We start from the raw sequence: 16953 nt of genomic DNA, 5'->3' as shown, positions 1-16953 counted from the left end.
GTAGGCAAAAGAAATCAGAAAGCGTGCCAGGCTGCAACACGCCTTTCTAGAGCGGGGTGGGACAAGGGGCTTCTCTCAGCGCTGTCCACATGGGACTGGGGCTCCGAATGCTGTGGGTGAGATGCTCATTAGGTTGGAGGGATTCAGCTGGACTCCAATGGAGTAGGAGGCAGGGTAAGTCCAACCCCACCAATGGGTCACCCTTTCAAGCCCCCCACCTCCTCTTTCCACCATACCCGCATCCACAGTTCACACTGGGGGTTAGATGACCTAATCTATCCTCCTCATCCTTCCTTTTCCTCAGCAGGAGGTCAAGAACAGGGGCCCGGGCTTGAGTTAACCAGGTCTCTTTCTCTCTCTCTCTCAGAATGCATCCTCAGCACCATGTGCCTCTCCTCCACTGCAGGCTGGTGCCAACATCACGGTTCCCCGTGCCATGCTATGTAAAGCCACCACTTATTTCTTCACTCTCACCATCTGGAAGCCTGGGAAGGAGCCAGCCTCTGTGGCACAGATGGTGAGCTTCAAGTGGGGAGTTTCCAGGCGAGCCCTGCTCAGGCTATGGAGCTCTTTGGGGAAGGAGGGTGAGGTGCAGACAGTGCAGCAAGTCCACTGGGGAAAGGGTTTGCTGTGACACGGAGGCATTTGCCTTCTTCTCAGGATGAGGCTGTGGGCTGAGATCCCAGAGGTCCCCCTTTAAATCCCTAACTTGTCTTTGGGGCCACACAGGATTTGGTGCTCAAGCTCATGGATTGCAGTGACTGTTGATCCCCATCCTTTTAGGACTGGACATGTCTATCCAGTGTCTGGAGATGCCCTGTGAAAGGCTCCTGACTCCAGCCAATGTACCAGGTCCCTTCCTTGAGTTTCATCTTGTCACGTCCCAGGAGCTCATGTCTCCCCTCCTTTGTGCTGAGGTCTCACTCTCTGTGCACCAGGGGCTTGTCCTTTCTACTGCATTGAGTCTGCTCTGTTTCCTATGGGTTGCTCTTCAATGGGCCTTGTTTTCTGTGGTGGGTTGCATCCAATTTGTGCCTGCAGGTCTGGATTGAACCTGGCCACATCCTACCCGTGAGCATAGACTGCCGTTCCTGCAGTGCCCTGGCAAGCTACGAAGTCAGCAGGAGCATCCATGTCACACTGTTTGGACAGTGCGAGAGCTGTGACAACAGGACCATGGTGAGACCAACTTATCACAGACCCCTTTGAGGTTCTCCTACACACCCATCTCCTGCTGATTGGAGGCTCCCTGCATTTGGTGTGGGTGTAGACCTGATAAGCAGTAATTTTATGGGGAAATTAATGTTGTGCAGGGACCAAAACATCAAATTTGCGTGGTTTTGGATGAAAAGAGACCAAAACATCAATATTTAAAAATATTTTAAATAACTGTTTCCAAGATGTTTTGTTTCTAAATTTCCCAAGGGGAAAAGCTGCCTTTTCGAAATGCCAGAACATTTTATTTCACCATGTTCAAAATGAATCGGCCCAACTTCCTAGCATTTTTCATTCACAAATGGACCCAGATGAAAAGGGAGGGTAAACGCAAGGGAAGAAAACCAAACAAAGCCCTTATTTCAGGGAAAGGAAATATTTGGAGTAGATGCCAAGAAAATTATTTTTTAATTTTGCCAACAAAAATCTGTTTTTGTTTGATCCAAACTAAATCCTGGCCTCCCTCCCCTGTTTTTCTTCAGTCTACCCCCCTAGTCCAAAAATGTATTATTTGTACAGCTCTAGTTTTGATTTTTTTTAATACCCTTCCCCCTTCAAAGCTCCTCCCCCCACTACGATGTCAGACTCCAAACGCCTACAGCAAGGGTGGGCAAAATGCAGCCCGCAGGCCGGATGCGGCTGGCCGGCCATTCTCCCCAGCCCTCAGGGCCCCTAAAAAATTTAGAAAATTAATATTTCTCTGCCCCTCGCTGCCTGTCATGCAGCCCTCGATGGCTTGCCAAAACTCAGTAAGTGACCCTCTGCCCGAAATAATCGCCTGCCCCTAGCCTACAGGCTCCAGAGCTCATGTAGTCAGTCTGGGCTTACACTTGCCAGGGCCACCCGGGTGCTTGATCTCAGATGATCCCTGGGGGCCACATTGGGCCGGGATTGATTCTGCTCCCTTTCCACTGCAGGAGTTGCCACAGCCGCTGGGGAAAAGGAGTGTTGTTGAGGAAGCAGGTCAGGGAGATGATTTAGAGAGCAAAACTCTTAGATAAGGATGCTGGGAATCAGGACGCATGGGTTCTATACTTGACTCCATGTGACCCCCGAACAATTCATTTAACCTCAGTTTCCAATATGTAATATAGAATCAGAGTTGAAAGGGATCTGGAGGGTCATCTAATCCAAAGCCTGGCATAAATGTATGATGTGCTATTTCTATGTGACCCCAAGCTCATCTTGAAAACCTCCAGTGAAGGAGGTTCCACACCTGGCTTGGTCATGGTGTGCTGTCTCATTGTCCTACCATTCTGTCTCTGTCCTGCCAGTCAGGGAGGGGTTTTTTGAGATCTAATCTAAATCTGCTTTGTTGCAGTTTAAATCCAACAGGCCAGTTTCTTTATGGTAGCCTTTTAAATCCTTGAAAACGGTTGTCATGCTCCGCAGTCTTAAAGCTCCTTCTCAGCAAACTAAATATGCCTCCTTCTAGGCATGGTGTTACTTCATCATGCCTCCAGGAGGCTGTGAAGCTCAGTCTGTAAGGCTTCTGAGAGGCTTGGATGACAGGGATGAAGCGTGGGTATGGGATATTAATAATCCTCTGTTTCCCTCCCCAAGCCAGGCCAGCGAGGTCAGGCCATGCCAATGCCCTATTGTTAGGGCTACTATCTTACTGTTAGCCTCTCTCTGACCCTCACAGTACAAGTGGACATCTCAGAGTTCAGATGGGCAACGCTTGACCTTGGACAACGTGACCACTTCCACGGGGGACTCGAACCGGGACCTGGTGATCAGACAAGGGGTCTTGCGGGATGGGGTGAATTACACGTTCACAGTGTCAGTCTTCCAGCCTGGCGGGCAGCTGCAGGGGAGATCCAGCATCACTCTAACCCCCAATCACCCTCCCCGAGGTGGGCTCTGCATGCTGAGACCGGAGCACGACCTCTATCTCCTGGAGACTCCTGTCTCTTACCACTGCACAGGTCAGGGTCGTTCCAGGCCCATTTCTACTAAGCCAAAGTTGATCCGTCAGGGTGTCCCTTGGGCAGCTGTGGACAGGGGAAGAAACAACCTGCAGATACCAAAGAACTGAGAAGTGGGAAATTTGCCTGTTAGCTAATGTTAATGGGAGAGTGGGAAAGACTTTGTGGACCCACCCTGACAGGATGGCATTGCATATGAAGGCCTGACTGTAGGACAGATGTGGATCTGAGCTCTGCATACAGAAAGGATAAGCGATCTGGTTTACAAAGCCGATGACGTGCTCATGGAGATTTGGGAGGCCTGACAGTGGCTTACAGGTCTCCATCTCTTGCTTAGATAAGACTGTGATGTGGAGATGGTGTTTCATGTTGCAAAGCAAGTAGGGATTGCATGCGATAGGTGGAGAGTACAGAACTGGAAGTGTGGGAAGGCCTGCCAAATGGGGTAGGAGGAACCCGTTGGGCTGCAGGACAGGGGGATCTTGTAGGTCATGGCATGAAGGGAACCCAAGAAGCAGGAATTGGGGATCAGACTGTGAGGTCCCCCAGGACTCCCATTTCTACTCTCTCTATCCCTGCCTCCCCTCCCCTGCACTCTCAGGCTGGGTGGATGAAGACAGCAGCCCGGTGCAGCTGATTTACACCCTCATTGCTGAAACATGCCCTTCTGATGGGAGGCGCTGCTGGCAGTTTTGTCTCTACCGAGGGGTCAAGTCCTCTTTCAGTGCCTTCCTGCCTGCCAGTGCCAATGGCAGTCGGTCCGTGGTCAACGTCTTGGTTGAGCTGGAGGACTCGCAAGGAGCAAAGACTTTGGCCTTGAATCGGTGAGTGTGTGGCATGTCCAGGGAAGGTTCAAGGCCTGACTGTGTTTGGGGAGAAATCTGGGCCCAGAGCTAGGACCAACGGAAAGATCAGAGAGGCAATCAGTAGTAATGTCTTGGGACGGTGCTTTGGACTGGAACGTGGCCTGGTTCCATCCATCATGGCCCGCTGTTCCCCATGGCAGCTACAGGGAGGGGGGCAGGTGCTTGGTGTCCCTGGGATAACTGTTTCCCTCGTCCTTCCTTGCAGAACCCTGACTCTGAGGATGCCGCAGCTCCCGTCAGGATCCCTCACCATCACCACCTGGCTGAAGAACAAGAGCCAGTCAGAACTGTGGGGCATGGTCCAGCAGGGAAACCCCCAGGAGGTGATCCCATACTCCCTGGCCCTCATCACTGTGCTGAATCAGGTAAGGGCTGTACAGACCTTTTCCACCCTGACATATACACCTGCAGGTACTCAACATTCACCCATTTGTACAAACACCCATGTACATGCATGCATACACTGCACTGCCCAGCTGAGGGGCCTGGTCTGCTCTTGTCTGTGCTCCAGAACTCGGGGAGCCAGGGGGACGAGGAGGAGCTGAGGGACCGGATCTCTATCCGCAGCAATGTCACCATGGCGGTGGCATCCCTGAATATCTCCAGTGTGAAGGACGTGGCCCAGCTGAGTGCTGCACTGCAGCAGTGTGTGGTAGGACCTACTTTTGCCTTCTGTCTCTGGCCGGGGTGCATGATCCTGACCACCGTCTTGGAAACAGGTTCTTCACCCAGAGCAATGTGCTTTCTTCCTAGAGGACCTGCCACCTTTCTCATTATCTGTGTCTGCTTTCCTACTGTGCTGGGCTGAAAATGGCCCTGAAGGATCTCTAAGTGCTGGTCGGTGGGTCTGGCCATTGGTTTGCTCAGAGATGGTTTCCTCAGGAAATCCTGGAATGGGCGAAAGGGGAAGTCTATGAGCCCAGTCCCTCCCAGACTCCTCCCAGCAGCAAGGGAGGGCAAGCAGGGAGAGGACAAAGATGGCAATACATAGGGTGGACACCTTCTGGCAGGGTCAGTGGGGAGCAGGAGGGATATGCTGGGGTAAGGGAGGGAGATGAAGAAGTGAGCAGACAGGACGGACTCCCTTGTGCAGGGAGAAAGAAGGGGCTGGTATGGCCAGGGAGAAACTGCAGCAATGGGTTTTGTCTAAGCACCACTGCTGGATTAGCTAGAAGGGAGCAGGGGGGACAGGTCTGAAAGGGAGCCATAGAAGAGCAAGATCCAAGGGGATGTGGCCATGCTGGGTTCTTGCTTTCTTCCTGAGGGTCAGGCAGGCAGATCTGCCGGACTATGACCCTGGGGTCTCTTCTCCCATCCTCAGGCAGTCCCAGAAGAGCTCAGTCCCGAGAGCTGGGCCATGACATTGGCAGCAGCCCACAGAATGATCAATGTTATCAGTGCGGAGACAGAGGAGGGTCATGAGACGCCCACCTCTGCAGGTCGCTGCATCCTGGGGATCCTGGGTAAGCCACACACTCTCCATGCCACACTGGAGGATGGGAAGATGGGAGGAAGAGGGCCCTACCCCTGGGATCTGGGATCCATGACTCTCGCTACAATAACTCTGACTTGGTAGCCAGCAGGGTCTGAATTACAGGGGAGCTCGGGGGACTGATCCCCCCCCCCCCATAAGAAATGAGAGCCCCCCTGTGAGATTTGAAAATCATAACGTGGGGGTGGGGGTCACTTAGGTGGACTTGTTAATCAATGAACCGGTTTAACTTAGTGTTAAACGCCCCCAAGAGTCAAGGTGTAATTCAAATCCTGGTAGCCAGTAGCAGGCCAGCTCTGTCTGAAGTGAGACATTGGCTTCACAGCTATGGATGCTGCAGACAAGTCCCTGGTCAATCTAACAATATTCTGCCCCCAGATGAGATAAAACTGTCTTTCTTGAGAGCTTTCTCGGGTTGGAGGTGAAGGAGCTCTATGCTCTTCACCCTAAGAAATGGAGATGTAGGGTTGAGGAAGAAACGGGTGATGGGGGGGAAGCCTCTGACCTGTGCAATCTCTTTTCCAGGGAGCTTATTATCTGCGTTGGATGGAGCCCCTCACCCACATCTCTCTGGGGTTTCTGGCCTCAGCGTGGCCTTGTCTGCCTTCAATCTCACCTGCGCCCTGATGAAGTCCCTGATGAGGTCCCGGGTCCTGAATGAGGAGACCCTTTTGCTGTCTGTCTCAGAGATCCACATGCAGGGCAAGAGGGCCAACTCTCCCAACCTGCTGTGCGTTGCCCCCGCAGAGCACTGCCTCTTCTCCCTGCCTGGTGCGGTGGCTGGGCAGCTGGCAGGAAGCCAGGAGGTGGTACAGGTCCTCATGGACATCTCCATCAACCCCTTCCCATTCAACTATTATGCCAACTCCTCCATCTCCACCCATCTGGCGCTCCTAGAGTTCACCACCCCAGAAGGGGCACCCATCCCAGTCTACAACTTGTCTGGGGAGGCAGCCATTGGGCTGAGGCTACCAATGGAGCAGCAGGAGCTGCAGAGCTCCCCTCCAACACTGATCCTCATCCCTCCTGGGGAATCGGTCAATCTCACGGTGAAGGCCGCGGCAGGAAGAAGTGCTGCAGGGGTGCACCTCCACATGACTGTCACGGTGCAGGAAGGTGAGTCACTGGCAGGGAATGAGCAGGCCAGACTTCTTCTGGTCTGAAGTGGGTCAAGCTGGCCTCCTTCATGCAGCTAGGTGGGAGCAGGAGTTCCCTGCCTCTGGGATCATAACTGTCTCAATAGCACAGAGACACAATGGCCCTCAGCTAAGCCCTCCTATGCAACATAATGTGCTCGGCCCTGGAGTTTTAAAAATACAGGCCTCTGGGACCTGAGTCAGAGGTTGGGTGTCCATTGGGTGTCCACACACCACTGGGTGTCCATCAGGGTTTGCGGAGTCTGTTGTAAGAACACAAGAACTGCCATTTACTGGGTCAGACCATAGGTCCATCTTGCCCAGTGTCCTGCATCACACAGTCCCTCGACTCATTCAGGGGACAGTGGGTGCTGACCTGTGCGCTCTGTGCAGGGTCTCCTTCTGGACCCCTTGTTATTAACCTTTGACCTCACTCCCATTCCTGTTTTCTTTTCAGTTGCCAGATCAGTTGACGTGTCCTTAGAGGCCTCCCTTTAAAGAGAAGCTTATAGATTTTTTTTTCATGATGGACTTAAACTTGACCCCATGGCACAGCAAATAGGCTTGTGTCACATAGTGGCAGAGAGAGGATGCTGAAAGGGAGAGTGAGCTGGGGTCTGACCAGGGTTTTTCCCCACTGCTCCTCTCACTTGCAGCCTCCAGCATTTAAAGTCTAGGAAGTTCTGATTCAGAGGCCATGCCCCTGACTCCTGTGTTTGGTAGCTACCGATACCCCTTTCCTCCCATAATTTGTCCGGTCCCTTTACGGATGTGGCCACGACAGCCCTGAGGCAAAGCTGTTTCCATCCAGCACAGGGCAGTGGTAGGCGTAGATGGGTTCCATGAGTGACCTGGGTTTGGAGAGTCCCTCGGCTTGTCTGCATCATAAGCCCAGCATCAATGCTTGTCTGCATCATAAGCCCAGGAGTCCAATGCATGCAAAGAAAATGGCCCTTGGGACTCTTAACTTCTGTGCCCTTCCAGAGCATGCAGTCCCCCTTCTCCCAGATGTAGTACAACTGCAGGTTGCACTAAATATTGCAATGCCATTGTGAGTGCCTAGCCATGTCTTCCCAGGTTTTGATCCCAGCCAAGAGAGAGAGCCCTCAGTCCATCTGTATGGACACCACATGCCTTTCCCCAGTGAGTGGCACTATGCCTGGAAGGAAGAAATGATCTTTCCTGGTGGCTTGGAAGGGGACAGCAGCAGGGAAGTCACCATCCTGCTTTCATCTCCGTAAGTGTCCATCCATCTGCTACACTGGGATTTGCAGGTTTCTTCCAGCAATGTCACTCCCTGGAGTTTGAGGCTATGCATAATGGGAAGGAAATAATGTGTGTCCATGAGAAACATCTGTGATCCCAGTGGTGCATGCCCCAGCATGGCACCAAGGGTGTTCTCAAAAGAAGTCAGCACATGGAGAGTGGTGAAAGCAGGAACAATCAGTGGCACCAAAGGAAATGCCCAGGTCTGTGTTTTGACAACCCAACATGTTGTGTGAGACATTGCTTTCCAGGGTCAACTGGGTGGCATGGGCCTGGACACCACAACCTAGGCCCACACAGCTGCAAAGTCTCTCTCTACCTGTGCTGCACGGTGTATCCCAGACCCCGGCTGTCTTGGTGTTGTCCAGTGTAAGAGTAGGAATGGACAAGGATCTAAGGGGCTGTGTCACAAGTGGTGCAGTGCATTTGGTCCACAGTGTTTGACACTGAGTCGGGGGGCATCAGGGAGGAAATGGGAGTGCTAGGCTGGGCGGGGAGCAGGAGTTTGGGGTGAGTTCATAAGAGGCAGACAAAGGGTGGTAATAGCCCCCAGGCAGTGTGGGACCATGTGGAACCTGCCCTGAGCATTCAAGCGACCCCCGCCGCCCCCCGCTGTGAGTCGCTCCCCTTTGCTTCCCATCCAAATGTGTCATGCAGTGTACCTGTATGTTGTCAAACAGCTTCTGCATCCCACCCCAGAGGCACTTCAGGGGTGGCTGAAGTGACCCTGGATCTCCAGTATGTAAGGACCACTGAGGTTCTTTGGGCTGATGGGGGCTGCGGAGCTGTGAGCTCATTGCCTCATTGCTATCACCTCCACTTTCCAGCCACAGCTTCAACAGGACCCTCTGGGACTACCATGTCAACATCACCAATCTCTTCTCCCGGGCACCTGTTACTGCTGCCATCACTGTCTTTGCCAGCCTCTGCCAGTACTTCCACTTCCCCAGCATGCAGTGGAGCACAGAAGGCGTGACTCCAACAGCTGCTACCAGCCAGAAAGAGATTGTGTGTCTGACCGAACATCTCACCGTCTTCGGAGCGAGTCTCTTTGTGCCGCCGCACAGCATCATCTTCCTGCCCCCGGTAAGCAAAGAGCAGCCCATCCCAGCCAGGCGAGGAAGTGTGGTCAGCTGGGATCCATGCCAGTGGTGTAATGCTGATGAGCGCCATCTCGGCCGGTGCTCTGAGGATGGACTCGGAGCCCTCCAGGTCAAAAAAAGTCCTCCTGCTCTAGTCTATCAGCAGCCTCTGTGGCTTGTACGCAGAGAAAGCTTTGTGATGTGCACTCGCCGGTGGATTATCACCGGAGCCTGACAACACGGGTGGGGGTTCCCATGTGTGAAGAGCTGTGGTGGGAGCCATAGAGCCAGGAAGCTCTGTCTTCAAACTAAGTGAACTAGTTGAACGCAGCTGGATGTCCTGTAGCTGCTCGCCAGCTCCCGTGCAGGAGGAACACAACTCACTTTGCTACAGGGACTGCTGAGGGAGAAATTCATCCTGTATCCCAGAGATATCCCACACTCGTGGGGTCCATTGGCTGAGGCCAGTACAGAGGCCATTCTCTCCATCTACTGGATATCCTATGCTAACTTACTATCTTAGCATAGGATATCTTAGTAACTTAGTATCTTAGGATATCCTATGCTAACTTGGTAATACCAAGGAAGGGCACTGGTAGCTCACTGGCAAAGGAGACCAAGCTGAGGTCCAGAGAGCAGCTGTGCCTATTCCTGCCATGTTTGGTTTGGGGCTTAAATGGTGTGTGCGCCTCAGGCTGACCCTCTGCACTGGGCTGAATTCCCCTGTGGGGGAAGGGGAGATGCCTAAAAGGAAAGGGAAGACCCCCGTGTGAAATGCTGAGCAGCTGAGTCTTAGCTAGGCCTGCAATAAAGTCTCCCCCTGCGACTGAAAGCTGAGGCCAGTTCTGTTGGTAGCAGGCGCTGTCTGGTCTCGGCATCTTGCTTGATCACTTCCCCTGCTTGAAACGTCTGGTCACATCTCTGGAAAGCTGGGGCTGCTCTTGAGTTAAGTGCCAGGCTTGCAGTTCCATGCTGGCTGCTGCCCATGAGCTTGTGACTCCAGCTGTGTAGTGAGCTGCTCTCTTGTGACCGAATGTAGGAGCTCTGAGGAACTATTCCCTTCTGGTCCTGCATAATTGATGGTTCTTTGAGATCTTTTCCAAAGGGGGATAGCTCTGTATTGGTAGGATCCACAGTCACTCTGCTACTGAAGGAGTGCAGGCACCCAGATACATGGATGATGGCCATATTAGAATTGCCATATAAGTAAAGGTGGCACAGGTGCACCCTGTGGTTTTTGCATCTCCCTGGGGTGGCTGGGCAGTTAACCCAAGAAGCAGCTTCCCCCCGCGGTTCTACCTTCCCCAAAACTGTGATTGCAGAGTGAGCGCTCCAGACAGGCACCGCTGGTGGTGATCACCTGCTGTGTGCTCCTCTCCATCTACCTGGTGATGGTGCTGATTGCCCACAAGCTGGATGACATTGACATCACCCGAGTGGGGATCATCCCTCGCTGCGGCCAGCCCGGGAGGTACAAGTACTGGGTAATGGTGAAGACTGGCTGGAAAAGAGGATCAGGTATAGTGATGGGCAGGGACAGGGGGCTGTGCAGTCCTGTATCAAATGTTGAAATGAAAGCATCCTAAAAGCGGCAGCTTCTTGGGTACTTCATCTTTCTGGCACAGTACCTGTAGAGTGACACCAATTGAAGGAGCTTTAAAAAAATTTTAAAAAACCCCAAAAGTAAAGGAACATGCAGAGGAGAGCCAGAAGAGATGGGCTTTCTCACATCCAGGGTGGGTTTCATTGGTGAAGTCATGTCCATGGGGATGGGGTATAACTGAGTACAGAGGAAAGAGGAGAACCTGGGGCTGAATTACTTTGGAAACATGATAGGATGGCAGTCCCTCCTTACTCATCCCTCGATCAGAGAAACCAGAACCTCCCTCACCAAACTCTGCATCACCCTGTTTGATAGCATTTTTGTTGGGTGAAACCAAAGACCAAACCACCTGTTATTTCAGCTGTTGGGAGTAAAGTGTGGTTTGGAGAGGACAAGCTAGTGACCTCCAGTGGACACAGCAGACACAACATAAGCTATCACAGTTCATATCTCTCTACAGGTACAACTGCACATATCGGGATTAGCTTATACGGACTGAATAAAAGTGGTTCTCGCCACCTGGACAAGGGCTGGGCCTTCCAGAGAAACAGCCATGATATTTTCCAGGTGGAGACAAATGCAAACTTGGGGGAGATCTGGAAGATCCGTATCTGGCACGATAACACTGGTAAGGCACCTGGTAGGGCTGTTGAGATTTTATTATGGCAATCTAGACTGTTGAACATCACCTGCTTCCCATGCTCCCACCACATCCCAGGCCTAGCTTGGGTGTGTGACATGTTGCGTTGATGGGGCTTTCCTGCTGCCAGTAAGATTTCACAAGCAGCATTCACACAGCTGAGGATGTGTCTTGGCATGAACTCTCCTGAGTTTGATCAAGAACTGGTGATTGGAAGTGCAGCTGTTTAATTCTCCTGTCTTCTCTGTACCCTCAGGGTTGGACCCCTCCTGGTACCTGCAACATGTCATTGTGTGGGACAGACAGACAGACAACATGTATTTCTTCCTGGTGGATGACTGGTTGTCGGTGGAAAATGAAAAGAATGAAGGGATGGTTGAAAAGGTGGTCTTGGCTGCATGTGAGTGTTGTCCCATGGAGGTCTAGTCTAAAGGAAGCCCAGTGCTCCACTTACCACCATTATTATATTAACTATCCAGGATCCTTTGTGTTTGGTGCTATACAAATACCTAGTGCAAGACAGTCCCTGTCATCATCATCTAACTAAACCAAGTTGGGGAGAGGAGGCAGCAGCACAGACAAGGGCAGTTCCTTGCCCAAGGTCCCACAACAGGCCTTATGGGGAACTGTGAAAAGACCCCACCAAGCACCCAGGGGTCCCAGTCCAGGGCCCTGTCCAAGAAGCTACACATTGAGTTTGACCATAGGTGATGATCTATGCTGGCAATAGAAAGGGTGGGGTGGAGTGGAAGCCTAGGTGTCTTTGACAGAGGTGCTGGTGCCCAAAACTATGATGAAGAAATTTATATGAATAGTGGTGGAGAGGGGGCTGCTGGAGAGAACAGCGGGGCGAGAACTTAGGCTGGTGACTGGGGAGGAAGAATGGTCTTGATGACCATGGAAGAGGCCACTAGAGCCTGAGGGAAAAAGGAAGTATCCCCCAGGATGGAGGAGAAGGTCTGGTTGAGTGTTCCCGTTACGTTGCCTTCAGGCCCCCAGGAGCTGAGAAGCTTCTCTCGGGTGTTCCTCGCCCAGCTGCGCCTCGGCTTTTCTGACTGGCACGTGTGGCTCTCAGTCTGGGGCCGCCCTCCCCGCAGCCGCTTCACCCGGGTGCAGAGGATCACCTGCTGCCTGCTCGCGGCGTGCCTCTTCCTGGCTGCCTGTGTGCTCTGGTACAGTGCCATTGGAGTGGAAGGCTCCAGGTGGGTCCCTGGGCACTCCTGCTCCTCCCAGGCGGGGTCTCGCAGCAGTGCGTCATGCAAGGTGAGGGGGAGGGAGGGATCGGATGTATGGAGAAAGAGCCGAGGGAAAACTCAGGGGTTAAGTCACTGGTGATGGAAGCATCAAAGCAGCATTTGGCACCTAAATCCTCCCTGGATCACAGTGAGATTTGGGGACCTAATTCCCTTAAACTCTGTGGAAAATCCAAACCTAAATGGAGAGTCAGGAGTTGAGCAAACATGGGATGCTTTGTATGACAGCTCTGTCCCCAGAGGTGCAAAATGCATCTCTGTACCAGGTACCCCCGTTCCAGTGCTCTGTAACTGTTAATGCTAAACTCCTCTCTTTTCCACCTTACTGCCTGTAATGTGTTTGTCTCCCAGCATCCCCCTCGGGAGCCAGACCTCCGTGACGGCAGAGAGCATAGTTGTGGGGATGGTGGTGGCTCTGACGGTCTTTCCAGTCCAGATGCTCTTCGCCTTCATCTTCAGGAAAACCCACAGCCAGGTACTAACTACTTTGCCGTGTCCCAACAGCCTCCTCCCACCGGCTACATCACCCACCAAAGATCCCTCTCTACCCACATCAGGTGACAGAAGGGGACATTTGGCACGATCAGGGTGAAGACCCTTGCTCTATCCCAGTTTTGTGACTAAATATTAAAAGCACACTGCAGTCTCCAAAGTTGTCTATCTGATCCCTTTTCAAGGGCACTCTGTTCCTCTGATCTGTTTTAAAGATACTCTTTGAAATATTGCTATTTCTTTTACAGGCATTGTAGCCTGAAACACACAGTCAAAGGAAGTGGAAAATTAGGGTTGGTTGGAATTAGATAGAAAAATAGAACAAGATGAAATTTGTGTTTTTGGTAAAAAAAAAATAAATAAAAAAATAAAAAAAAATCAAAATTTCAATTTAAAAAATCATCAAAATTGAGAATTTTCTATCTATCTATTTGTATATACATATATGTATATGTATGTATGTGTGTGTGTCTGTGTATGTGTGTATAGATATGTGTGTGTGTGTGTGTGTGTGTGTACACATCTCCAGCTTTCCTGAAAATAACAGAGATTTATACATAACTCCCTGTCTACAATACTCTGTATTTTTTTAGGACACAGTTATAATTATGTGTATTTGTATAATTATTTGAACTCCACCCTGGAGTTTCAAGCATAGGTGCTTGCAAGCACTTTATACAAGGTGCCATACAAACTGAAACCAAAGGAGCTGGTCCCTAATGCTTACATCTAAGGATAGAACAAAACTGGAAATTTTACAGAGGAATTTCTGTAATGAGCACAAGGAGCTGTGTAGTCCTTCCGCAGATCGGACTTCCAGAACCTCAGTTAGGGAATAACAGCTTGCCAGTTACTTAGGGCTTTCCCACACTGGCCGTAATGATGAGCCCTGGCACTAAAGGGGCCCCTTCCACCTGTGTCTACAAGCATACTCCAGATCTGAAAGTACGTCAGTGAAGATGCTCATCAGATGCTCTTCAGTACCCACTTGGTCTCCAGCGTGTTTGAGAGCAACCAGTGGATACAGATGCAGAGCAGCCTTTCTAGCATGCTTTCAGAGCATGCACAAGGGTGACATTTTGGAGACCCTTAATGCCATTACCATGAAGTTGATAAGGCCTCAGGGGCATTCTCTTGGAAGCCAACTTAAATTGTTGCCTTAACTTTTAGTATCGGCCTGTCAGAGTTTATCTGTGCATGCCCTCTGCTGGCGCACGTGCTCTTTTGTCTGTCCTTGCCAACGCCTGTGTATTAGGGCTGTGTGACACTTCAGGTGCTGATTCTATTCGGCGGAGATTTGACCCGATTCGGTAGCTGAATCTCCAAATCCGAATCAAATCAGGAGACCAATAAAAAGGTCTGAACTGATTCCAACCTCTCTGAATCGATTCGGAAAAGATTCGGAGAGCTTTGGTGATTTGGGCAGTCAGCAGGGAGCTGGAGACAGACTTGGAGCTGGTAAGTAGGGGCAGGGGAGGGGGGGCTGGAGGAGGAGGGAGGGGACCATGGGCAGACCCCTGCCAGGTCCCATCCCCTGCCTGCTGCCCCAGCCCCCTCAACCTCCACCTACTCCCCCAGCCCCACCATGGCTGCCCCACATGCCCCAGCTCCTGGTGCTTTAACCACCCCCCCCACTCACCGGCTGCTGCCAGGAGGGGGTGATCCCCACTGCCCCCACTGCCCTACATTGCATGGGGAGCTCTGCCATGAGACCCCTGATCTCCCAACCGCCCCCGCCCCCCATGGCTGCCCTGTCCGCCCCAGCTCCAGCCCTTTAAGAAAAAACCCCCCTGAACTCACCAGCTCCTGCACTGGCCTCAGGCCCTTGGGGGGCTCATGTAGACACACCACCTCATGCAGTGCAGGGCAGTGGGGGGCAGTGGGGATCACCCCCCATTGGGCAGGAACCCGTGAATTCAGGTTTTTGAGTTTTTTCTTAAAGGGCCAGAGCTGGGGCAGGCAGGGCAGCCATGGGGGGGGGGGACAGCAGGGGGGTAAGGGGGTTCATGAGCCCCCCACATAGTGAGGGGCAATGGGAATCGCCCCCCCCACCCGGCAGCACTCAGTGAGTTGGGGCTTTTTTTTTTCCCCCCAAGTGCCGGGAGCTGGGGTGTGGGGGGCAGTCATTACCAAGCTGGGGGGCGATGGGCCTGGCTGATTTGGAGATTTGGCAGCCTCCGAATCTCCAAATCAGATTTGACCGAATTGATTCGGAACAGTGATTTGAGTCACCGAATTGAATCACTGTCTCCTGAATCAGCTGAATCCAAAGTGAATACTAGCCACTTCGCACAAGCCTTGTGTGTACGCCTGTGACAGATTGCAAAATATGCTAGTGGCACAGGGACAGGGCGATGTACTAGCACAAAGAGGCAAGGCACCTGTGCAGGAAACAGTTTTCCTCCAAAATTAGAGTATTTGAGTGTTTAGAAACTTGTCCATTGGAACAAGAAATCAAATTTTTTTACAACCCTTGCCCCACTCCACAAATAAAGCTGGAAAAGACATTGGTTGAGATGTTGGGGCAATTACAAAACACTGTTGAGGTGGAAAATGCATCCAAACTGACCTGTTCCTCTCCGTTTGTTTGACAAATCTGAATTGTCTAATGACCGTTTGTTTTGCAAAATCCCTTGACCCCAGTTCTAGACCCACGGCTAAAATGACTGGAGCATCTGGCCAGGGCTTTTCCAATTGACCTCTTGTTTCTGACAGGTGGTTGTGGAGGACCCTGACCCTCCTGCACAGGACACTCAGACTGTGGAGATGGATGTGTGCCTTGACCGCTCTGATCTGGGCAGCTCTTCTTTCCTGTCCATACCAGGAGGGATGGAGTCCATCATGGACATGAGCTCCATCAGCTGTGTAAGTAGAGTGGCCTCTCCTGGGAAGAGATGGAGAGGTGAACTCCATGTCCCCTGGAGGTTGGGGGCGTATGGGTGGATGTGTGTGCATCTCCTTGATTCTCAAGCTGTCGTACCGGGTGAGATATGTCTTTATGGACACACAACTGGTTTCAGAAAGACGACCTCTCAAAAGACAGAGCTTCCTGTGGGGGGTTAATTGGTCAGCTCTCAGAACATCCCTCAGACATCACGCTTTCCAGGGCCCATCCCAGTTCCTCTGAACATGCTCATCATCTTCTTTTCAGGGGTCCCTTGTGAGTAAGAGACCAGCTTCCACCCGGGAGAATCTCACCGAGCTGGGCAATGAAAGGTACGTTTGCAGCAGAGGGGGTGGGACAGGGGACAGGTTCTTGTCCCAATCAGTTCCTCCAGGTAGGTATGACTGCAGAGAGACTGATGTCAGTAAGGTCTTTTTGGGGGTGGAGGTCGCTTTGTTCCTCCATCACAGGGATGAGACAACAGCCCATGGAAAGAACATGGGAAAACATATCATAAGCATGAGATTCATGCAGAAGGGACATGTCTGTAAAACAGTCTAGTGGTTAGGCTGCTGATGGAAAATTCATTAGTGATGACCAGACTGTCAGGAAGACGGTTTCTGGCGAACCGTGGAATGGTCTCACTCCAAAAGTCTGTGGCCACTAAGGCTTGGAAGGGATGTCCTTTGCCCTGGGGGTTAGAGCTCATGACTGCATCACCCTTTTGTCCCGCAGGGTTGTGAAGCACTGGCCCTCATGCGACAGTATCTTAGATGTCCCTGATCTTCTGCATTCAGACCCCCTGGTGACTCAAAGTCATATCCTCAAGAGGAAGAAGGCTCTGCTGAAGCTGGGCATTGAATCTATGTCTGCATCAGATGATGATCCCCTGTCCTTCTCCCTGGGGGACTCTGAGGACAGCAGGAGATCCAGCCGTGGCTGCCACCTCACCCTCTCTGGTACCTCAAAGAACAGGCCTTCCTGTTCTCTTTCCTCTCCCTCCCTTCTGTCTCCGGTCCCTATTCCTGATCTCCAGTGCAGAAGGCACCAGGTGATATAATAGCTTTCATGTGACAAATGCTGCTGCTACAATGGA

The 16953-nt window shown here is 51.8% G+C and overlaps 1 protein-coding gene across 1 annotated transcript in view; it reads left to right on the top strand.

Annotated features, from left to right (window-relative positions):
• LOC149858969 (polycystin-1-like) overlaps positions 1 to 16953 on the top strand; it is a 64727-nt gene that overhangs the window by 31559 nt on the left and 16215 nt on the right. Inside the window, exons 17-34 of the mRNA XM_090061592.1 lie at positions 368 to 517; positions 1042 to 1179; positions 2861 to 3143; positions 3745 to 3967; positions 4215 to 4374; positions 4521 to 4661; positions 5331 to 5472; positions 6027 to 6617; positions 7715 to 7874; positions 8731 to 8989; positions 10308 to 10503; positions 11049 to 11216; positions 11485 to 11628; positions 12220 to 12430; positions 12833 to 12956; positions 15689 to 15838; positions 16125 to 16189; positions 16593 to 16816. Of these exons, the coding sequence (XP_089917718.1) occupies positions 368 to 517; positions 1042 to 1179; positions 2861 to 3143; positions 3745 to 3967; positions 4215 to 4374; positions 4521 to 4661; positions 5331 to 5472; positions 6027 to 6617; positions 7715 to 7874; positions 8731 to 8989; positions 10308 to 10503; positions 11049 to 11216; positions 11485 to 11628; positions 12220 to 12430; positions 12833 to 12956; positions 15689 to 15838; positions 16125 to 16189; positions 16593 to 16816 (3529 nt within the window). The remainder of the gene's footprint in view (positions 1 to 367; positions 518 to 1041; positions 1180 to 2860; positions 3144 to 3744; positions 3968 to 4214; positions 4375 to 4520; positions 4662 to 5330; positions 5473 to 6026; positions 6618 to 7714; positions 7875 to 8730; positions 8990 to 10307; positions 10504 to 11048; positions 11217 to 11484; positions 11629 to 12219; positions 12431 to 12832; positions 12957 to 15688; positions 15839 to 16124; positions 16190 to 16592; positions 16817 to 16953) is intronic.

Source organism: Crocodylus siamensis, chromosome 8 (assembly GCF_052110815.1).
Source record: "Crocodylus siamensis isolate JL-2025a chromosome 8, ASM5211081v1, whole genome shotgun sequence".
Lineage (NCBI taxonomy): Eukaryota > Metazoa > Chordata > Crocodylia > Crocodylidae > Crocodylus > Crocodylus siamensis.
This window is presented reverse-complemented; position numbering and strand designations above follow the sequence as displayed.